The 23,556-nt window shown below is 44.1% G+C and overlaps 1 protein-coding gene across 1 annotated transcript in view; it reads left to right on the top strand.

Moving 5' to 3' along the window:
* LOC126017560 (uncharacterized) overlaps positions 1–23,556 on the top strand; it is a 43,741-nt gene that overhangs the window by 4,109 nt on the left and 16,076 nt on the right. Inside the window, exons 5-16 of the mRNA XM_049779497.1 lie at positions 491–575; positions 666–729; positions 1,118–1,203; positions 1,695–1,871; positions 4,391–4,444; positions 5,552–5,704; positions 6,957–7,027; positions 7,462–7,507; positions 9,940–10,003; positions 11,811–11,890; positions 13,575–13,773; positions 14,301–14,381. Coding sequence (XP_049635454.1) covers positions 491–575; positions 666–729; positions 1,118–1,203; positions 1,695–1,871; positions 4,391–4,444; positions 5,552–5,704; positions 6,957–7,027; positions 7,462–7,507; positions 9,940–10,003; positions 11,811–11,890; positions 13,575–13,773; positions 14,301–14,381 — 1,160 coding nt within the window. The remainder of the gene's footprint in view (positions 1–490; positions 576–665; positions 730–1,117; positions 1,204–1,694; positions 1,872–4,390; positions 4,445–5,551; positions 5,705–6,956; positions 7,028–7,461; positions 7,508–9,939; positions 10,004–11,810; positions 11,891–13,574; positions 13,774–14,300; positions 14,382–23,556) is intronic.

Here is a 23,556-nt window from a genome sequence, read left to right as displayed (position 1 = left end):
TCTTCAGTGGGATGGGATCTCTCACAAGACCTAGCCTGATGGGAGGTTGGGGAGTAAGAGAAGAGTGAACCCACTTACCACACAACTTACCGCTTATCATCTGTGAGTCTTACAATTAGGTACCAAAAAACTGCCTCTTCCAGGGAACTTTTTTTGACTTTTACTGCCAAGGTAAAGTCCCAGAGATCTTTGTCAGAGAGAAGAAATATCATCTAGGCAAGGAGAGTAAATCAGGAAGAGATAAATAGAAGGAGGAATCAGAGAAAGAAAGAAAGTAAGAAAGCAAGAAGGAAGAGAGAAGAGAAATGGAGGGAAGAAAATAGGAGAGGGGAAAAAGTACATTTTAGACCATAGAGGAAATGTCTCCCACCCTTCTTAACTTCAAGCTGCTGAGACTTCAAAGGGGTCTCCCTCATCTTGCTCTGAGCTCCCTGTATCCCTCGGTCTCCCTTTTGTGGTCTCACTATCCACCTGTTCTCCCCTCCTCTAGGCTGAACCCTCTCCTGGCCAACAAGGCTCTGCTGTTGGTGACAAGTCTCCTGGATGAGGCACTGCCTTTCCTGCTACAGAAAATAGTGTGTTGCCCACTTACCCTGCCCTAGGGAGAGGATCCACCCACCTCTTCTGGTGGCACTGAGAACCCCTTCTGCCTTCCCTTTCTCCAGGTGTGCCCCGAGGCTGAGATCCTCTTAAACCTGCTGCTAGAGGACCTGTTGCACCTCACTCTGCGTAGGTGTCTCTGTCCTCAGACCCAGAACTGGACCCTTAAAGCTCCAGGAAGAAATCAGAGACTAGCCTCCAAGAGGCCAATGTTTGAAAGAGGGCAGGGGAAGAAAGGTTCTCAGTCTTCGGACCTGGGAAGGTCATTGTGTCCCTGAGTCTCCTTTCCCCAAATTTGTAAAACTAGATTAGCCATAGGCCCTCTGAGTAAGACATAGCAATAATACCCCTAATTGGGCCCATTATTGCCCAGTGAATGTGTTTGGTTATAAGATACACAAGCCAGCCCCACTACGTACTCAGAGCAGTGAAGCAGAGAAGTCATTCTGTTCTGCCACTCTAAACCTTTCAGCATATACCCCCCGAAGTATTCTGAACCCTTGTCTTTCCTCTGTAGCCCCCATGTACAAGGGCCCAGAGAACTTCCAGTACCATGTGACCACCACAGAGTTCACTGAGGATGCCATCCTGATGCATGTCTTGGTGAGCAGCATCCAAGAATTCTCTACTCACTGAGTGGTTGAATCAAGGGGGGTAAAGATGAGGGTCCTCTGAGAGGATGCAAAAATGTACAGGGGCAGGAAAAGGAGAATAGATGCTAGAAAAGATGACCAAGGTGCAGGAGAGCACAGAGTGGCAATGCACAAGCAAGGAGCTGGCATCCTACTGAGAGGGACCTGATGGGCCCTAGAACTTTCTCTAACCACTGAACATCAGGTCCACAGAACTGGGCGTGACCCTAAAAAATTAAACAACAGAGAAGAGAGAGAAGTGGAAGATTAGAAAGAAGTTGCAATGCACCCTCACTCATATCTCATATGGATCTGGGGGAACTCCCACCTCCACCCTGATCTATGCCTTGAGATCAGCACTGGGCTTCTGACAGGGGATCCCTTGATTTATTAGTTGGAGCCAGTCATTAGCCAGAGAAGGACTGTTACCTCTAAACTTCTTCCTCTTTATTTCCCTTGAAGCTCATTACACCCTGTGGCTCAGGTCAGAGACCCCCTAAACACCAGGACAGCAAGCCCCTTCCAAAATTAGATCAGGACAGCATAGCAGACTTGATCTTTCAGCTGGAAACCTACAACGACATCCTGTTCTGCCTCTATACCAGCAAGGAGATCTACGTGGATCCCCAGGACTCCACTGTGAGTGATTGAGAAAGGGCATCGGGTTGGGTTCCTTTCTGGATAAACTTCTTACATCTCTCTCCTCTCTAAGTGAACCTGGACATCTCCTATTCAACCCTCAGGACCCACATAGAAACCCCATTCTCTGGGAAGGGTTTCTTAAACACACAGATATCTCTGTTGTTCCTTTCTTTTCCTAGTCTTTTTTGTTTGTTTTGTGCTGGGTGTATACCCATCAGTGCTCCAGGATTATTCCTACCTTAGATTCACAGGTAACATGCCAAAAATAAAACTCAAAACTCCTGGCTCGACAATCCAGTTCATTGAGCCCTATCCCCATCCCTATTATTCCTTTCTTTATAAAACCATGCTACAAATATCTGTTGAAGGTGGACTATGTGCCAGGCCCTGTGAAAGTGGAATCCCCCTCCTTGCAGGGAACTAAACAGTCTAAACAATAAATACAAAAACAGTTAGATTAAGAAAGTCACTGATTCATAATACACAGAGCCATGGGCCTGTGAGTGGATGACATGGGTGAAAGGGCTCCCCTGGATGCTGCAGTCAGTGCAGAAATCTCTAGAGGGGGCCACAAAGTGGTAGCGAAGCACACACATCAAGGTTTGGAAGAAAAGCAGGTCTCTAGGTTTGTAGAAAAATGAAATGAGTCTGTAACCCACATCTCTCACTGCTCAAGGAGTCCACAGCCTGTTGTCATGACACTGTGAACAAAGTCCAGTCTCTTCCCCAAGCTCCCAGGCCCTATATGAGCTGGTCCAGCTCACCTCTCTAGAGCCTCCCATCTACTCCAGCCACTTAGGTTTAGCAGGTCCCTACTCAGGACTTTTGCACATGCTGGTCTCTTCATCTGCAACACTTCCTCTTTTACTGTTGGTCTCATTGACAAAGTACTCTCCTCAGAGAATCCCTGTTTGATCATTGCATCTAAATATCTAATGTAATATCTCTATCTCCTTTTCTCTTTAAAAAACACTGGCCATACTGTTATAGATGCAAAGTCTAATATACACATGTGAACATGTGAGCCTAATTTGAGGAGATTTGGGCCTTACTCACTTCTGTTCATAGGTTATGCCTAACTTTACCCTTAGGAGCCACTCCTGGCAGCCTTGGTGAATCATATGGGCTGCTAAGGATCAAAACCAAGTCAGCTACATGCAAGGCAAGCACTCTACCTACTGCACTATCTCTCTGTCCCACCCCACCCCCCAGGTGCATATTTCTGTGTACTTACCTTGCCCATTTTGAGAACAGGAACTAAGGGTAATATACTCAGGATACACCATAGTAACTCAATAACTGTTGAGGTATGAAATCTTAAAATATCTGTGTAGGAAAATGTTGCTATTATTACTCTGTTTTATATGAGAAGAGTGTGTCCTCAAAGTAAGAAAAGTGACATCCAAAGTCAGCCAATAGGTAGGAGTCAGAACAGGAATTAGATCCTACCTTCTCATTCTTGCTGATCCTTCCATCCCACTAAAGAGGGCCACTTTAAGATAGTCATGAGTGAACTCTCACATCCACTTCCAATTCAACTTCTACAGAAAAGCCTTTATGCGCAGGAGCCTGTTAGTAAGAGTTTGGGAAAATAAGGTGTGTGTCATAAATAATAAACAATAATAATAAATAATAAACAGTATGTGTCAGACAATGGTGTCAGGGTGCTCCTGTTTTTTCCTGCTCACCTGTATTTACAGGTGTCTGTCTAGATATGCTTCAACATGTCAATAGTTTTTGCCCTGGACATAGGATTCATGAAAACAGGGGAAGAAGTGGTATTTTTACTTTATATATTTTGTTGTGTTTTCTATAATGATTCTGTTTTTTGTTTTTTGGTTTTTTTTTTTTTTTTTGGTTTTTAGGTCACACCCGGTGACGCTCAGGGGTTACTCCTGGCTATGCGCTCAGAAGTTGCTCCTGGCTTGGGGGACCTTATGGGATGCCGGGGGATCGAACTGTGGTCCGTCCAAGCCTAGCTAGCACAGGCAAGGCAGGCACCTTACCTCTAGCGCCACCGCCCGGCCCCTCTGTTTGTTTTTTAATCACAGAATATAGGTGGGTAGAAATATGGTCAAACAAAGAAAAACACAATTAAAAAATCTAGGTAATGAATGAAGAAACATTTTGTGCTTTGGTGCTGTGTGGACATAGTCACAAAAAATGTGGAAAATAGATTGCAAAGAGGCAGCTCAAAGAATTGAGCATGTATTTTGTATATAGGAGGCCCAAGTTTGATCCCTGGCAACACATGGTCCCTGTTCCCCACCAAAAATGATTCCCAAGCACAGAGTTGACAGTAAGCCCCAAGCAGCACTGAATGTGGCCCAGAAACAAAAATTTTCTTGAGAGAAAAGGCATTGCACCCAAAAAAAGGTGGATCCCAAGGAATATTACCTCTTACCTGAGTGATGTACATAGTGGGGTTCCCAGTTGTGTCTCTTACTCATGCCCTGAGCTAGAGCACACAGATAACAGGATTCTAAAGGGAAGGACCTGCTTTTTCTCTTTTCCAGTTCACTGAGCTCACACAGATGCTGCTGCAGAGAGATACGGAGGTCGGGCCTCAGGTAAGTGTCTCACCATCATCTCTTCTTTCTAGAAGGGAGGTCGCATCTGGCTGGGATCTCAGGAAAGATATCAGGAGGGAAGGAGGAGGCTGCACTGTGTGGGGTAGAGCTGTGAAGGCACATGACTCTCTGTGGATTATTTCCTTTGTTGGAATTGCTACCAAATTTGCGCCTCTTGTCCTACCCAGATTGGGGACATGAGAATCCCTCTCCCTCACTGGGGATTGTGGAGTACTCAATCTATGATTTCACACCTCTCAACCCAAGCTTCCCACTGTGACTCTGAAAATCATCAAACCTGCTTTAATTCTCGAGAGGATTAAAGGAGGCAATTCAAGCAAGGTCTCGGGATCGAGTAACCCTGGCCAAGGAGCGTACTTATCTTTATTATTCACTACTAAACAAGCCCCTGGCCCTGTTCATGTCCCCAAGTCAGGGCAGTTTAGAATAGCAGTTGTACCAAGTCCTACCACTCTGTCCGGGCAATCCTTAGCATCCTGCACGCTGACCCTTGTTTGAACCAGATGCAAGGAGGAAGAGGCTTAGCCAAACATTTTCACTTGCTTGAACACCTGTTACTTACTAAAGGACAGCACCAAGCTTTGAACCCAAGGCCAGACTCTCATTCCAGACTCCCTGTCCTCTCTCATACTGCACCTGACAGACAAACCTTCACAAGGTAACCACAGTGGTAAGCAAGTAAGGAGAGAGCACCCACAGGGCCATGCTCCATCCTCCGTTGAGGATACTAACATAAGCCCTATATCGGGTTGATCACATCTTGCGAGTATTGAAATGGAGACAAAGAAAGCCCAAGAATCTTGTCTCAGTTCACACAATTGACAGGTAGTGGAGCCAGGACTCTAGTTCCAAACCCTGTATTCTGTCCTGTGCTACATGCATATGGGAGGCCATCATCTCTCTCCACATGAGCTCTAGGAAGGGAAGGGTCCTTCTCTGGGACCCTCAGGTGTTATATCCCAACTTAAGCAAAAGACTCAGAGTCTAAGGCATCACCAGCAGGTTTTGTGCCCACTCTTTGATCTGGGAGAAAGGAATGACAGCTTAGGACTCTACTGGCATCTCTCCTGCTATCTTCTTACCCAGGTTACTGAGCCCTCCAGCGAGGCCATAAAGCTGGTCCTCAGATCCCCTCAGCCTCCCAGGGTGCACCTTGATGGTCAGACAGCCACCGTCACACAGTCAGGCTCACTGGTGCTGATCTTACCTAGCAACAATTCCGATGTCACCATTCTCTGGGTGAGTAAGCCACAAAGTCCGTTGCCTGATGGGGAGCCTGTGTCCTCTGGAGACTCTGACTGACTGCAGGGCAATGGAGCCACTTTAACCTTGCCATCTGGCCATCGCCAGTATCTATATCCCCTCATCCTAAATGCTGGGTTGAAGCATTAAGATGCACTAACAGGGCCAGAAAGATAATGGTGGACCCTGCATGAAGTCATGAGGCAGGGACCCAGGTTTAAGTCCAGTACTACTAAGCACTGCCAGGGTCAGTCCTGCACTCAGAGCCAGTAATAGTCCTTGAATACCACAGAATTATAGCCAAAATTTCCCTCTGATGAGGCCGGAGTGGTGGCGCAGTGGTAGAGCATTTGCCTTGCACATGGCTGACCTAGTATGGACCATGGTTCGATTCCCTGGCATCCCAGATAGTCTCCCAAGCCAGGAGCGATTTCTGAGTGCATAGCCAGGAGTAACTTCTTAGTGTCACTGGGTGTGGCCCCCAAACAAAAACAAAACAAAATTCCCCTCTGAAATAAAAAAAAATGTTTTGTTTTAAAAAGCATTTGAGCTCTGGGTCTCCTGATTTCACGCCACCACCCCACCAAGAACTACCTCAACTGCAAAAGGTTTTGTCTCTGGGATTCTTATCTCAATGTCTTCCAGGGTGAGCCCAAATATTAACCACAAACCAAGAAAAGGGAATCATTTGTGAAGGGTCCTCTGTGTTTTACCTTCCTGAAAGACTAGGGCAGCCAAGCAGGAGGTCTGAACCCTTTGGCATTCTGGGGCACTTCAATCCCCCATTATAGACACAAAACTCAACTTCCCTAAATCCCTTAGGGTTCCCATTCTTTATCTCACATACCACTCAGATAAGAGAGGGGGGGGAGGGAGGACACCCCACGTTAAGTGAGCCAGTGGCACTGGCAAATACATCAGTTCCTAGGCTCTTGATTAGCATGATTCTGGGACCAAGCAGCCAGCCACCTTGAGAATTCCATGATGGCGTGAAGGGTTCTGGCCTCCCATGTCAGAGGATCACTGAAAAAGGCTTTCTCTTGCACACCCTTCCTACCTGCCCCTCCTATCTGAGCACTCAGCTTCTATCGTTGCACCCCACATTTCTGCTCTGGAATGGGAACAGCATTGGTGCTGGTGTGAGGGGCCAGTGCTAATTAAGAACTCCTGAGAGGCAGGCAGGAGAATGAGACCCCTCTGGTGGGACACAGAATACCCCCCAATCTAAGGCAACATCAATCCCTCCTAGAATCTCTCAGCAGAGGCTGAATTTCCCCAAATTATCCATGAGAAGTTAATACTCCAGATGAATCCAGAAAGGTAATTCATTCTTTTTGTTTTGTTTTGGAGGTGGAGGGAAAAGGAGGAGTAATGTTCAGGGGAAAAAAATGACTTGGGAGCAAGTGATGAAAGAATGGGTCATTAGGGGCCGGAGAGATAGCATGGAGGTAAGGCGTTTGCCCTTCATGCAGGAGGTCATCGGTTCGAATCCCGGCACCCCATATGGTCCCCCGTGCCTGCCAGGAGCAATTTTTGAGCATGGAGCCAGGAATAACCCATGAGCACTGCCGGGTGTGACCCAAAAAACACACACAAAAAAAAAAAAGAATGGGTCATTAATGGTAGATCCTCATTCATGCCTTGGGTTGAAAGGGAAGGAAGGGAGGAGAGAGGAAAGGAAAGAGGGCTGGGTGATTCACTGTCCCCCGAAGTTGCTGTGATATGGGAAAAAGATGATCTGCTTTCTCTTGCAGTGCCAGTCTCACCCTGGTCCACTACCCCCCTGATCTCTTGGAGAAGGTAAGTCTTTTTCCTTTTTTACTCTGACTCCCCAGAGTAGGTGGGGATGGGGGACTTTCTGGGAGCCCTGCATCATTCATTTCAGGGGTGTAAAGCCTCCCTGACTCTCAATCCTTGTTGCCATTGCTCCTTGGATCCCCATACCCACTGGAAAGAGAGACACCCCCAGTAGGTGTGTTTCATCCTTTAGTACATCTAGCTCATTGCGTGATTATAGTTCATTGCATATGTATAGCTTGTGTGTGCATCTAGATTGTTAGAACATTTAGCTAATTGCATACATTTAGCTCATTGTGTGCTGAGCTTGTCCCAGCTACTAGGGATTTCCTGTGAATGAAAGAAAGATCATTCATTGCCCACATGGAACTTACACACCAGAGGATTGAGATCAGCTAGGAAGATTCTAGGCTGGTGACAATCTACAGGAAAACGTTGGCGGTGGGGTTCAGAAAAGTGAAGATCTCTCTCCAAGAACTGGGAACATCTGAACAAAGCCTAGAGAGGAACGGGGGAAAGGACAAGAAGGGACTAGAGCCCCAGTGCCAGGACTGGACCATGTGCCAGGACTCCCCCCCCCCCAGTTCTGAGAGCACTTGGGGGGTCAGTAGGTCTGGAGCCAGGCTGAGAAGAACATTTGAGAGTGGACAGGCTTTGCCACAGAGGACATATGAAAAATCTAACAGGGAGCAGTGGGAGAAGGGCAGAGGATTGAGGCAGCTTAGAGGGAATGTTTCCCAGTGGCTGGCACTGCCCCCAAGAGGTGCTGGACCATACTGAGAAGGGTATTGGTACCCTTGGGTGAAAACGGGTGGGCACTTTTCTGCTTTTCTGTAGAATTTCATGGAGGCATTGAATAAATTTGTGACTGAAAAGGGGGTAATGGCCAAATAAGTTTGGGAGCCTCTGGAGGAGATTGGGAGGAGTGAGGAGTGTGGCCAGCTGCGGCCTGGGCTGAAAGGAACCTCCCTAGGGTCCCAGCAGGAATACAATACCAGGATGATGTCCTGCGTTTTAAGGGATCACCTTCTTTCCAGGTTGAAAAGTTTCTCTTTGGGGAGAATGTCCCCTATATTACACCTCATCAGTTGCATGTCCCCTCACCAGAGGCCCTATGTCTGAACTTTCCAGCAGGGTGCCCAGGCCACTTCTGCAGTGTAGAGTTTCTGTTCCCCAGAGGAAAGCTTTTTTTTTTTTTTAATAATAATATTTTATTTAAACACCTTGATTTCAAACATGATTGTGGTTGGGTTTCTGTCATGTAAAGAGCACCCCCCATCACCAGTCCCCAGAGGAAAGTGCAGGAGAATAAAGCTCATAGTCTCTCCTCTCTCACTCTCATGCAAGAGAACATGTTCTTGCTCCCACCTGGAAAGCTGCTACCCCAACACTGCCCCCACATGCAGGAGGCATTACTCCCAACTCCACTTCCTTGGCAGATGTTCGAAGTCCCCACTGGAGTTTGGGGCATGAGGGGCAGCTCCTGGTGATACTCCGATACTGGTATTGACCATTCTTTATTCATGCCTGTGGTGCTGAGGATCAAATTTGAAAGCCATGCATGACTCCCCTCAGCCATTTCTCTCCCCTTCCCCCATTGCTTCCTGTGAGGCCATCCTGATCACATCCCACAACCTCCCCTTTCCCAGACAGTGAACTGCTGGGGATGTCATTCTCATGGGTCATAGGCAGCAAGATGGAGAAATAGCCAAACAAAAGTTCGAATGAGACACTTTGAAAAAATCATCCTTTTCCTTCCATCAGGCCTTGCTCTAACCTCACTTCTTCAGAACCTCAGGGGCACAAGGTCTTAAAGCCCATCTTCCAGGTTGGGGAAACTCTTTAGTGATATCCTCAGAGCCCAGGCATCTGGCTGCCATATATTCTGCCATGTAGGCTGCCATGTAGCCATTTACGGTTGTCTAGGTTGGATACCATTCCAGACATCACATCATGTACAGATATTGGGCTATGGAGAGGTGTGTGACATTTTTCTACAGATAAGGAGAGAATGAGAGGGAGGAAGAAGAGAGAAAGAGAAAGAGAGTTGATTTCCAATCAGCCTTAATGGTTAGGGCAGTCCTTATAAATACTTTTTGAGCCTCCTGGTGTCAGAAGACTGGCTATTTTAAAGAGACTTCTTTTTTCCCCCATTATCAGTGTTTGCTGGCTTATTTCTCTTTCTTGAGAGAAAACAAAATGAATTCCTGAGCCCTGAGGTCCTTCTGACCAACCATATTCAAAACACACTGAGAAGGACCTTTCACTCAAGCCCCTCGGATTTTGCCAATCCCCTCACTATTCTGCTCATCAATACAAATGTCTAAGTGTAGATTCCAGGGCTACCTCTGATCTTCTGAGGGCCCTTCACCAACAGTGGGGTGTCCCCCAAATGCCTACCAGCTATAATGACCTGTCTCTTTTATTCGGAGCAGAAGAAGAAACTGGTTGCCACTGTCTTGGAAATTCTGAAGAGGGTTTTCATGCCTTATTTCAACGGTGAGCCTCCTGACCTTTCTCCTCAGGCCCCCACAAGCCACCATGTCTGCCCTCATGGCCAGTGTCTCTCTTGTCCCTAGAGGTGGATGATCATCCTCAGGCTAGCTAGAGAAGACCAAGGGAGGAACTCATTTCTGGGAGTAAAGGCGAACACTTGTTTACCTCTTATTTACCTACTTGTTTACCTCTGTACTTCCACAAGCAAGAGTGGTTAATAGAATGAGGCAAGTAGCTATTCCCAGGGGAAGGAGAGATTGACATTTTGCCAAGTGAAAACAGGTAGGGCCCAGGAGGGGTTCTACTCAGGGTCTGCCATTCCCAAGACAATGAGGCAATATGCCATGGGAAGCATCCCTCTCTTAACATAAATTTTTCCTGCTCAGCCAGCAGGAGGAAATTATTCATCTTGGAGAAGTATTAGGAAGTAGAACCTGGGAAACAGAACTTCCCTCTGTCAATGTTGGCAACAAAGTCACATTTACCCAAATATTCTCCAAAGCAGACCTCTGAAGGTGTTTGGGGTGGGGGGTGGAGGTCCATGAAGCCAGAGGAACAGAGAGAGATAGGCAGGGGTTAGTCCTGGCTAGGCCTTCAGCTGGTGGGATCTCCCCAATACTTTTACCTTCAAGTTTACCATATTTACAATTCAACAACAAAAACTTTTGCTTTAAGGATTTTTTGTTTGTTTTTCTGAGTCACACCCAGTGGTGCTCAGGAATTACTCCTGGGATCATTTCAGGCAGTGCTAGGTGGACTAGGGATGTTGGGGATTGAATCTGAGTTGCCACATGCAAGGCAAGCATCCTACCCACTGTGTATTGTTCTGGCCCAATAAGAATTTTTATTGTTTATGGTTTGATAAAAGAAAAAAGTGTTCCTCCACCATACAAAGAAATCCTTTTTGGAAATGATGTATATTTTCTTACTCTAAAAAACTTTTGTTGTTTCAAAATTATATTTTTAGCATTTACTGACTTCCAATTTATTTCTTGAGATATATCTGGGTCTGCCAACATTTTAAACATCTTAGTGTTTTTAGGTACAAACAACATTCTCAGACATTTTTGCCAACCAAAAGTGTAAAATGAATAATTTTGTAAGAAGACTTCAGCCAACTAAAGAATACTTGAAGTTTTTAAGAAGAAAATCTTCATAGGAGTGTGGTCATAGCTTCTGAATATTTTTGAAGAGGAATTAAGAAATGGCTTTTTTGGGGGGCCGGGCGGTGGCGCTAAAGGTAAGGTGCCTGCCTTGCCTGCGCTAGCCTTGGACAGACCGCGGTTAGATCCCCCGGTGTCCCATATGGTCCCCCAAGCCAGGAGTGACTTCTGAGCGCATAGCCAGGAGTAACCCCTGAGCGTCAACGGGTGTGGCCCAAAAAAAAAACAAAAAAAAAAAAAAAGAAATGGCTTTTGGCGAGAACAGGAGTGTTTTTGTTTGAGGGGTTTAGATTTTTGGTTTAGAGTTTTGGCTTTTGGGCCATACCAAGGAATGCTTATGATTGAGCCAAGGCTCCTGCATGGTTTTTTGGGGTTTTTTTGTTTGTTTGTTTTTGTTTGTTGTTTTGTTTTTTGCCTCCCCCTCAAGAAACAGTTTTAATAAGTGGTAGAATCAACCCTTAGAGGTTCGGTTTCTGGAAGAGGGTTGCTTATGGGTTATAGGCAGGGTTTCCCATCAAAGGAGAGAAGAAAAGGAGAAATCCTGGGCTGATGCTTCACTGAGCAGTGGAACAGCCCAGCTGGTCTCCCTCCACCCAGACCCTGATGCCAACCAGAGCCCTAACCCCTTTGCCCCTTGACTCTTGCAGAACTGCTCAAAACACAAGGCCTCCCAATGCCCAACATTAAAGGCTTGTCCTTCGGCGAGGCCCAGAGGAAGTTTTCCCAGGTAGGTACTGTGGGAAGAAACTTCTGAGGACCCAGTGAGAGGAGAAAATCTGTTCTTTCCAACAAGGGCAGGAGCTGAGACTCTGTTAGCTGGGGAGATTCCAGGGACAAGTCCTTCTTTGATCTCCCACCACCTCCTAGTAACCTTCCCGAATGCCCTAGCTCCCAAATGGAGCAGTGTTTTCTCTGATGCACTACCTGAGTGCCCCAAATACTGGACCTAAGGAGACACCACAAGGGCTTCCATTCCTTATCAAGGGGATCATCACTTGTAGCAACATGAGGTAGGTGCTGTTATTGGCCCCACTTTGCAAACAAGAGGACTAAAGTTCAACGACAGAACATCTTGACAGAGCACAGCAGAGCCAGTTCATCTAGTTGGGTTTATGCTATTAAAAATCTCTGTCCTGGGCTGTAGCAATAGCCCAGCAGAGAAGGCATTTGCTTGCAAGCATCTGACCATGGTTTGATCCCAGCATCGCATATGGTCCCCAAGCCCACCAGGAGCGATTCCTGAGCACAGAGCCAGGAGTAATCCCTGAGAGTCACTAGGTGTGACACAAAAACAAAGGGGAAAAAAAGTATTCTGACTCCAGATCACCCAAAATTTGGGCGCCCAACACTCAGAACAGGTCTGTGACCTGTGTATGCCTCTGTGAGTCCTCAGAGATGACAGCTAGGGCAGACCTAGGCTGGATAAATCCTGTACGGGTCCTGTGGCCAGATACCAGGCAGGTAGCTGGTAGGAGAAGTGCAGAGAAGCCCAGAGTTGACCCGCTCCAAATCTGTTGTTGAGCCATCTCTCCCTTCCTTCGTTGGGTCAATTTAAGAAGAGACTGATAGGGACAGGGAAAGTGGTGAGAGGTGCACAGAGATAACAACACTTACCCAAATATTCTCCAAAGCAGACCTCAACAATTTTCTTGTTTTAAAATCTTCCTACCCTTGGGGCAATAGAGATAGTTTAGTGGTTAAGGCACTTGCCTTCCATGTGGCCAACTTAGGTTCCATCCCACCTCTTGAACACAGCCAAGAATGACCCCTGAGTACAGAGCAAAAAAGTAAGCTCTGAGCACTGCCAGATATGGTCCCAAAACAAACCAACAAAATCATCCTACTCTTAAACAGCAGCCCAGGGAGAAGCTTTGGAGGGCGAGGCAAACAAAAACAAAAACAAACAAACAAAAACCCTCAGCTGTGTGACCATGGACAAGCCACCGTCCCTCTTTGAATCTTTCCTCATTTGTAAAATGGTGATGAAGACAGATCTCCCATGAACAGTCAAGCCAAGGCCCCTAGTTCCACTCAGCATTTGTCAGGATGTCGACAGATGTAGCTAGTCTTGAACGTCCAGCTGTGTCCAGTGCTCTCAGTTTCCTGAAGGTGTACTTTCAGGAACCAAAAGTGACTGAGCAGGAGATGGGGGTTGAGGGGAAAGCAGCCATTTGTCTCATGAAACTCCAATTCCTGGACCTTCGGTCCTGAGTCCTCCCCTCAGGGCACCCCTCAGGGGAGGTGGAATTGGAAGGGTACCTAAAGTAGTACTGGGGCTGGTAGTGCTCCAAAGTGACAACAAAATCTGGGGAGATGGACCTAGGGCGTTAGGAGCTGCCCTGTGGTTCTGAATGTCAGAGAGCAAAACTCTCAGTCAATGCCTTGAACCAGTCCCAGTGGCTCTTTCATAGCCATCGCTGGCTGGTAGCTCACCGGCTGATTCTCCTCAAGGCTGCCTGGCATTGTTGCAGCTCACTTACCGCCCTGTTCGAACAGCGCCACCTGGAGCTGGGCGGGACACAGTGCACCTCCTTCACCGCCACAACCTGTCCTGCAGAAGCTTCCTTTCTGGTGGAGAAGTCAAATACAGGAAGGAGTCCAGGGATTCCAGTAAAGGGATCTGGATTGGAGGGGAGTGGATTAGGAGCTGCTGGAGAGCCTGCAGGACTCTCTGGTTGGGGTGGAGGCAACTCATCTCAGGACAACTAAAGTAGGATGAACCCCAAAGCACCAGAATGCTACAGGTCCCATGATAGGCTTTCAGAAAGGCCCCATAAATGACCTCTCCTTTTTGTTGTTATTTGTTTGTTTCAGGGTCCTACCTGGAAGTGCTCAGGGTTTAGTCCTGGCTCTGTGCTCAGAGATCACTGCTGATAGGGCTCTGGGGACTCTATGGGGTGCTGAAATGAAACTTGGTCAGCAGTGTACAAAGCAAGTGCCTTGCCCACTGTACTTTCTCTCCATAATCTCTGCTTCCCTTGTACACTAAGTCCCAGGTTGCCTCCCACCAACTGAAGGAGCTGGGTCTTTGGGACCCACAGGGCCCTTCCTGGTGAAACCCCCCACCCCCAGGCAGAGCTGGTTCTCTGGGGGACAGGTGAAAGACAAGGGGCATGTTTTTCTGCTTCCTTCCCTAGGATTACCTAATGATGACTGTTCCAGAGATGTAGCCTCCAAGGCTGTGCCTCCCCCAGCCCATAAACAGCTGCCAGAACTGTGTAAAATCTCTGTCACAATAAAGCTGAATTTGGCTGACATAAATCTGGCTCTGAGTTTTCTAAAGGGTGCTGGGAAAGAAACCTGATAGATAAAATAAGATAAATACCAGATAGATGATCTCACTCATACACAGAAAATGACAAATCAAGGAAAGTCATTAGACAATCCCCAATAGAAATAAATCCTGAGATATCACTACAACTGGGAATTGAATAGGGAGGGGAAGGGACAACCATGGGAAAATGGTGAAGGGATGTAGAAACTCCAGGGGAGGCATTGGTGTAGTATTCTCCAACTCTAAATAAAAAAAACTTCATATTGTAATTATGAGCTCACAATTAAAATTAATAAATGTAACTTTAAAAGTGAAAATGTTTCACATAACAATCATTTCTTATTATTCAACTCTATTGCTCCTGTCTATCAATATCAGTTGTGAGGCAAGAGAACCTGACTTACTAGTGCATTCCTGGTTTCTGGTATGTAGTAGATGCTTAATAAATATTTGATCATCAAAAACAACATTAGGTACCATCTCATGTCACAGAGAATGGCACACATCACAAAGAACAAGAACAATAAGTGCTGGTGGGGATGTGGAGAGAAAGGAACTCTCATTCACTGCTGGTGGGAATGTCTAGTCCAGCCTTTATGGAAAGCAATATGAAGATTAAAAAAAACTGGAACTTGAGCTCCCATGAGTGAGATAGTAGAATGCCTGTCTCGAGTACAGGCAGTTGGAGAGGAGGAAGATGAGGACATTGGTGATGGGAATGCTGCACTGGTGAAGGAGGGTGTTCTTTTTATGACTGAAACCCAACAACAATCATGTTTGTAATCATGGTGCTTAAATAAAATTATTGTTTTAAAATAAGTAAATATTTGATAAATTATAATTTATTCAAAAATAAGTATTTGAGAAGAATGAACTGATGAAAGAATGGGAAGTTAAGAGAGAGTTGGATGAGCCCATTACTAGTAACCAGGGCTAGGTAATGACTTAAAAATCACAGAGCAGATAAATCAAGACATTGTGGTATAGGTCACAATAGATATGAGGCAATTGCAAGAAATGATGAAATTGTGTAATTTGCTGTAACTTGGTTAGAATCAGAAGATATTAAATTATGTGAAGTAAGCCAGAAAAAGAAAGACAAACACAGAATGATCTCACTTATTTGCAGTATTTAACGTAAGAGAATGAGGAAATCCTAGAGATTAGGGAGGACAGAGAAGGAAAGAAATCAAAAGAGAAGGTGGGGATAGAAAGATTAGAAAGGAAAGTGGGGCTGGAGAGATAGCATGGAGGTAGGGCATTTGCCTTGCATGCAGAAGGATGGTAGTTCGAATCCCAGCATCCCATATGGTCCACCGAGCTGCCAGGAGCGATTTCTGAGTGTAAAGCCAGGAGGAACCCCTGAGCGTTGCCAGGTGTGACCCAAAAACAAAACAAAACAAAAAGACAAACAAGATTAGAAAGGAAAGTAATGGGGAACCAGGGATCAGGGCTTCAGTTATACTGGTGATTTGGGAAAGTGCTATAGCTGCATATCCAAAGCACAGACTCAAAAATACTTGAGAGGTGAGATCTACTCGATGGCCACTGAACTTTGTAATTTCAAGGTGGTGGAGGTGAGGGTGAGAGTCAAGGAGCAGAATATATAGGAGGCAGAAGGAAGACGGGGATACTGGGGGAAGGAAGTTGGCACTTATGGTGGGGTTAGTGTTTAAGTATCATATGCTTAAAGACAAGCTATCAACAATTTTGGAATCAAAATTCAATTAATTTAATCCTTAATTAAATTTTTTAATTTTTAAATACATTTTAAAAATAAATGAGTGCACTTTTACACAAACTGAGGTTAGCAGCGAGAAATAGACTGTAAGGATTGGGAGAAAATACATCTGAAGTTTACCAAAAGGTGCTGTGTATTTTTATTTATCTTTAAGAGTAAATTGTCCAAACTAGTTCTAAATGAACTACTCACAGATCAATTTTATAAGCCAAGTAAGTGTGAAAGGAACCTTTCTCAAGATAGTAACAGTTAACTATAAGAAGCCCACAGCCAACATTATTCTTTTTTTTAATATTTTTTATTTAAACACCTTGGTTACAAACATGATTGTGGTTGGGTTTCAGTCATATAAGAGGGCACCCCTCATCACCAGTGCAACATTCCCACCACCAATGTCCCAAATATCCCTCCTCTCCTCCCCACCCCCACCTGTACTCTAGACAGGCTTTCTATTTCCCTCATACATTCTCATTGTTAGGATAGTTCGCAATGTAGTTATTTCTCTAACTAAACTCATCACTCTTTGTGGTGAGGTTCATGAGGTGGCTGTAATGTCCAGACCTTCTCTCCTTTGTCTCTGAAAATTGTTGAGAAATGTCTTTCATTTTTCTTAAAATTCATAGATGAGTGAGACCATTCTGCATCTTTTTCTCTCTCTCTCTCTCTCTCTCTCTCTGACTTATTTCACTCAGCATAATAGATTCCATGTACGTCCACCAACATTATTCTTAATGGCAAAAAATCAAAAGCATTTCCACTAGGCCAGGCATTAGGCAAAGATGTCCACTGTCTCCACTCTTATTCAACATAGTATTAGAAGTCCTAGCATGGGCCAGAGAGATAGCATGGAGGTAAAGTGTTTGCCTTGTATGCAGAAGGACAGTGGTTCGAATCCCGGCATCCATATGGTCCCCCGAGCCTGCCAGGAGCGATTTCTGAGTGTAGAGCCAGGAGTAACCCCTTGCCAGGTGTAACCCAAAAACAAATTTAAAAAAAAAGTCCTAGCAATCACAATCAGACAAGAAAAATAAATCAAAGAAATGATTGAATTGAAAAAGAGAAAGTCAAACTATATCTATTTGCAGATAACATGATGATATACATCAAAGACCCTAAAGAGTTCACGAAAAAAAAAAAGCTCCTAGAAACAACAAACCAATACAGCAAAGTGACTGACTATAAAGTTGGTACACAAAAGACATTTGCATTACTTTATATAAATCATCACTCAGAGGAGAAAGAGATCAAAGAGTCTATCCCATTGAAAATGTGTCCAAAATTACCAAGTACCTAGGTATCAAGCTATCAAGAGAGGTGAGAGAACTATACTACAAAAACTTCAAAAAACACTCAAGAAAGCAATTGAAGAAGACACAAGGAAATTATGAACATTCCATGCTCATGGATTGAAAGAATCAATATCATCAAATAAACATCTACTTAAACTACTATATAGGTTCAATGCAATCCCTATTCAAATTTAGGTAACATTCTTCATAGGCTTAGAATCATTAATTATAAAGTTTTTGTGGAACTAGAAAAGACTAAGTATAGCTAAATCCATACTGACAAAACAAGAAACAAGAGCCATATCATTACCTAATTTGAAACTCTACTATAAAACCATAGTGACCAAAACAGCATAGTATTGGAACAAAGACAGAACTTGAGAACAATGGGTCGGAATAAAATGTCCAATGACAAATCCCCAAGTACACAGTCAATTAATCTTTGACAAAAAAAAGCCAAGAACTTAAAATGGAACAAAGACAGTCTCTCCAACAAATAGTGTTGTAACTATTAGATATCTACACATAAGAAAGTAAAGATTGATTCATATCTAACACCTTACACGAAAGTCAAGTCAAAGTGGATTAAAGATCTTGAGATTAGACCCAAATCCATAAATGTCACTGAGGAAAGCATAGGCAGAACACTCCAAGATTTAGATCTCAAAGAAGTCTTCAGTGATCAATGGCAAGGACTGTTGCATCTCATCTGAATAAGTGAGACTACATCAAACTAAAAGGTTTCTGTATGGCCACTGGAACATGGGCTAAGATTAGAAGATAGCTAACTGGATGGGAGAAAAATTTTGCATTCAACACATCAGATAAAAGTTTGATATCTAAGATATACAAAGTACTCACAAAGGTTAACTCCACAGAACCTAAAAACTCCATCCAAAAATGGGGAGAGAAAATGAACGGACACTTCTGTGAGGCAGAACAACAGATGGCCAACAGACAAAAAATGTTCATCATCACTGATTATTAGAGGAATCCAAATCAATACAATAATGAGAGATCATTTTACATCAGTGCACCAGTGAGGATAGCACATATGAAAAAAAAAATGGGAACGATCTCTGTTGGTGGGGATGTGATGAAGAAGGAACTCATCCATTGCTGATAAGAATGCTGCCTGGTCCAACCCCTATAGGAAACAGTAGGGAAGTTCCTCTCGGTAAACTCAAAATTGGGCTGCCATATGACCCAGCAATTGGGTAACTATCCTAAAGACAAAAAAACATTCATCCAAATGGATGTCTGTGCACTGCTATTCATTGCAGCACTCAGTACAACAACTGACTTGGAATCAACCTAGATATCCAACAATAGACGGGTGGATCATGAAGATTTGCCACATATATGCAATGGAATACTACATAGCTGTAAGGAATAATGCAATCATGCAACATGGATGGAACTGGAAGGGTTAAGTAAGCCTGAAGAAGAAAGATAATATATAATAATATCACTTGTATGTGGTATTTAGAATAACTGCACAAAGAAATGCAGTGGTTTAAATGGGAGTTGTCTTGAACACCCTTGACCTCAAAGTATAGTAAATAAAAGGAAAAATACTGAATGGTAGAGGAGAAAAGCAAATATGAAAGGATGGGAGCTAGGGGAAAATAAGTCTCATGTGCATTGTTAGTGTTAAAAAAAAAAGGACAGAATTAAATATCTAAGCCAAAGGCAACAACAATGGAAACAAGAGACCCACACTTTAACAATTTAGAATTAAAGCAGGCCTGTTACACTGGCAGGCAGTGGGGGTGAGGGGAGTGGGCTGCATTTAAGGAACATTGGTGAAGGGAGGGACAAAGACAATGGTAGTGGGATTGACCCTGATTCATTTTCCAACTATGAAGGACTTTGTAAATCACAATGATTTCAATAAAATACAATTGAAAATAAAAAGAGTAAATTATCATAAATTTTCATTTTTTAAAAAATACAAAAGTTCTTTAAAATCTCAAATATTGCTAAAATAAGCAACAAATATTTTATTTATTTTTTATCTTTTTTTAAACACCATGATTACAAACATGACTGTAGTTGGGTTTTAGTCACAAAAAGAACACTCCCCTTCACCAGTGCAACATTCCCACCACCAGGGCTCCCCATGTCCCTCCACCCACAACCCCTGCCTGTATTCAAGACAGGCATTCTACTTCTCTCACTCATTAACATTGTCATGGTAGTTGTTAGTGTTCTAACTGCACTCACCCCTCCTTGAGGTGAGCTTCTTATCATGAGCCAGTCCTTCCGGCCCTCATCTCTGGGCATTATTACAATAATGTCTTTTATTTTTCTTAAAACCCATAGATAAGTGAGACTATTTTGTGTGTCACTCTCTCCCTCTGACTTATTTCACTCAGCATAATAATTTCCATGTCCATCCATGTATAGAAAAATGTCATGACTTCATCTCTCCTGACAGCTGCATAATATTTCATTGTGTATATGTACTACCGTTTCTTTAGCCATTTGTCTGTTGAAGAGCATCTTGGTTGTTTCCTGAGTCTGTCTATTGTAAATAGTGCTGCAATGAATATAGATGTGAGGAAGGTATTTTTGTATTTCATTTTTGTGTTCCTAGGGTATATCCCTAGGAGTGGTATAGCTGAATCATATGGGAGCTCAATTTCCAGTTTTTTGAGGAATCTTCATATTGTTTTCCATAAGTGCTGGACTAGACAGGCATTCCCAACAGCAATCTCTGCAACCAAATCTCTGCAGCACTTATTGTTCTTGATCTTTGTGATGTGTGCCAGTCTCTTTGGCATGAAATAATACCTCATTGTTGTTTTGATTTGCATTTCCCTGATAATTAGTGATCTGGAGCATTTTTTCATGTGCCTTTTGGCCATTTGTATTTCTTGTTTGAGAAATTGTTCATTTCTTCTCACCATTTTTTGATGGGGTTAAATGTTTTTTATCTTGTTAAGTTCTGTCAGTAACTTGTATATCTTAGATATACCTTGTCTGACAGATGTTGGGTGAATAGTTTCTTCCACTCAGTGGGTGGTTCTTGTATCCTGGGCACTATTTCCTTTGAGATGTAGAAGCTTCTCAGCTTAAAATAGCCCCGTCTGTTTATTTATTTTTCCACTTGTATGGAGAGTGCTGTTTCTACCTTAAAGATGCCTTTAGTCTCAACATCATGGCGTGTTTTACCTACGTGTTGTTCAATATACCTTATGGTTACAGGTCTGATATCCAGGTCTTTAATCCATTTGAATTTGACCTTTGTGCATGGTGTTAGATGAAGGTCTGAGTTTGCTTTTTTTGCAAACAGCTGACCAGACAACAACACTTGTTGAAGAGGCTTTCCTTGCTTCATTTTGCATTTCTTGCCCTTTTATCAAAGATTAATTGATTGTATATCTTGGGCACATTCTCTGAATACTCAAATCTATTCCACTGATCTAAGGATCTGTCTTTATTCCAATACAAAGCTGTTTTAATGACTATAGCTTTGTAATACAATTTAAAGTTTGGGAAAGTGATGCCTCCCATACTCCTTTTCCCAAGGGTTGCTCTAGCTATTCATGGGTGGGTGTCTATTGTTCCACATGAATTTAAGGAGTGTTTGATCCACTTCTTTGAATAATGTCATGGGTATCCTTAGAGGGATTGCATTAAATCTGTACAATGCTTTGAGGAGTATAAGCAACAAATATTAAGAGAAATTTGTTCTTGATTTTCTAAAGAAAATAAAAAATGTTGAAGTGTAAAATCTTAAATATTGGAACAATAAAACATTTGTTAAAATCTCAAAAAGTCTATTTCCCCTGACTCCAGGCCTTCCCTGGGTGCCAGCTCAGATGGCCAGAAGTGGGTTCAGGTGGATTCTTTGGGGTCCTCAGGTTTCCCCCTTCCCTCCGTACTCTAGGGGGGGTTGCATGGGGAGGAGGGCAGCCAGATATCTGGCTTCCAGTTTCCTCTTTGATTCTGGAGGCCAGCTCATGCCAGGTATGGAGTTTGGGGAGGACCCATGCCAGAGGCCTTCTCCCTAGACTGGGGAGTGCTGGGAGGCTTGGCAGGCCCCCAGCCATCCCCTTTTTTCCCTGGACTCCAGGCCTTCCCTGGGTGCCGGCTCAGATGGCCAGATGTGGGTTCAGGTGGACTCTTTGGGGTCCCCAGGCTTCCCCCCTCCCTCCATACTCCAGGGGGGAGGTGCATGGGGAGGAGGACGGCCAGATATCTGGCTTCCGGTTTCCTCTTTGATTCTGGAGGCCAGCTCATGCCAGGTATAGGGTTTAGGGAGGCCCCATGCCGGAGGCCTTCTCCCTAGCCTTCGGAGTGCTGGGAGGCTTGGCAGGCCCCCATCCATCCCTCTCTTTTTCCCCTGACTCCAGGCCTTCCCTGAGCGCCGGTCCAGGTGGGCTCTATAGGGGTCATCAGGCTTTCCCCCTACCTCTCTCTACAGTAATGAGAATGTGCTTTGGGAGGAGGGCGGGTTGTTCTAGCACTGGTTTATGTTGGGACAGTCACTGGAAATTTTTTTTCCTTGGTCTCCTATTGACAGTATTGTATGCATATAGTTTATATATGCATAATATCCAACTTGTATTGTGACCTTGATACTGCCCTACAAAGCTCATATCTAATCTTTTACTGCCTCAGTCCTAACCCTTATTTTCCCCCATCATCCCATGTTGGTGCAGCTCATGACATGAAGCTCAACACATAGAGTGATGAATGCAGTTAGAGAAATAACTACAGTGAAAACTATCATAACAATGTGAATGAATGAGGTAAATAGAAAGCCTGTCTTGAGTACAGGTGTGGATGGGGTGGGGAGGAGGGAGATCTGGGAAATTGGTGGTGGGAATCTTGCACTGGTGAAGGGGGGGTGTTTTTTTTTCTCTTTATTTGAATATCTTGATTACATAAATGATTGTGATAAGGTTTCAGTCATATAAAGATCACCCCTCTTCACCAGTGCAACATTCCCGCCACCAAAGTCCCAAATCTCCCTCCATCCCACCCCACCCCCACCTGTACTCCAGACAGGCTTTCCAGTTCCCTCATTCATTCACTTGATTATGGTAGTTCTCAATGTAGTTATTTCTATAACTGTGCTCACCACTCTTGTGGTGAGCTTCATGGAGTGAGCTGGTGTTCCAGCTCTCCTCTAATTGTCTCTGAGGATTGTTACAAAAATGACTTTTATTTTTCTTAAAACCCATAGATGAGTGAGACTATTCTGCGTCTCTCTCTCTCCCTCTGACTTATTTCACTGAGCATGATAGATTCCATGTACATCCATGTATAGGAAAATTTCATGACTTCATCTCTCCTGACGGCTGCATAATATTCCATTGTGTATATGTACCACAGTTTCTTTAGCCATTCGTCTGTTGAAGGGCATCTTGGTTGTTTCCAGAGCCTGGCTATTGTGAATAGTGCTGCAATAAATATAGGTGTGAGGAAGGGGTTTTTGTATTGTATTCTTGTGCTCCTAGGGTATATCCCTAGGAGTGGAATAGCTGGGTCGAATGGGAGCTCAATTTCCAGTTTTTGAAGAAACCTCCATATCGCTTTCCATAGAGGCTGTACTAGACTGCATTCCCACCAGCAGTGGATAAGGGTTCCTTTCTCTCCACATCCCCGCCAGCACTGATTGTTCTCATTCTTTGTGATGTGCGCCAATCTCTGTGGTGTGAGGTGGTATCTCATCGTTGTTTTGATTTGCATCTCTCTGATGATTAGTGACGAGGAGCATTTTTCATGTGTCTTTTGGCCATTTGTATTTCTTTTTTATCAAAGTGTCTGTTCATTTCTTCTCCCCATTTTTTGATGGGATTAGATGTTTTTTTTTTTGTAAAGTTCTGTCAGTGCCCTGTATATTTTGGATATTAGCCCCTTATCTGAAGGATGTTGGGTGAATAGTTTCTCCCACTCAGTGGGTGACTCTTGTATCCTGGGCACTATTTCTTTTGAGGTGCAGAAGCTTTTCAGTTTAATGTATTCCCATCTGTTAATCTCTGCTTCCACTTGTTTGGAAAGTGCAGTTTCCTCCTTGAAGATACCTTTAGTCTCAATGTCATGGAGTGTTTTACCGACATGTTGTTCTATATACC

The sequence above is a fragment of the Suncus etruscus genome, chromosome 9, assembly GCF_024139225.1.
Source record: "Suncus etruscus isolate mSunEtr1 chromosome 9, mSunEtr1.pri.cur, whole genome shotgun sequence".
NCBI classification, from domain to species: Eukaryota; Metazoa; Chordata; class Mammalia; order Eulipotyphla; family Soricidae; genus Suncus; species Suncus etruscus.
This window is presented reverse-complemented; position numbering and strand designations above follow the sequence as displayed.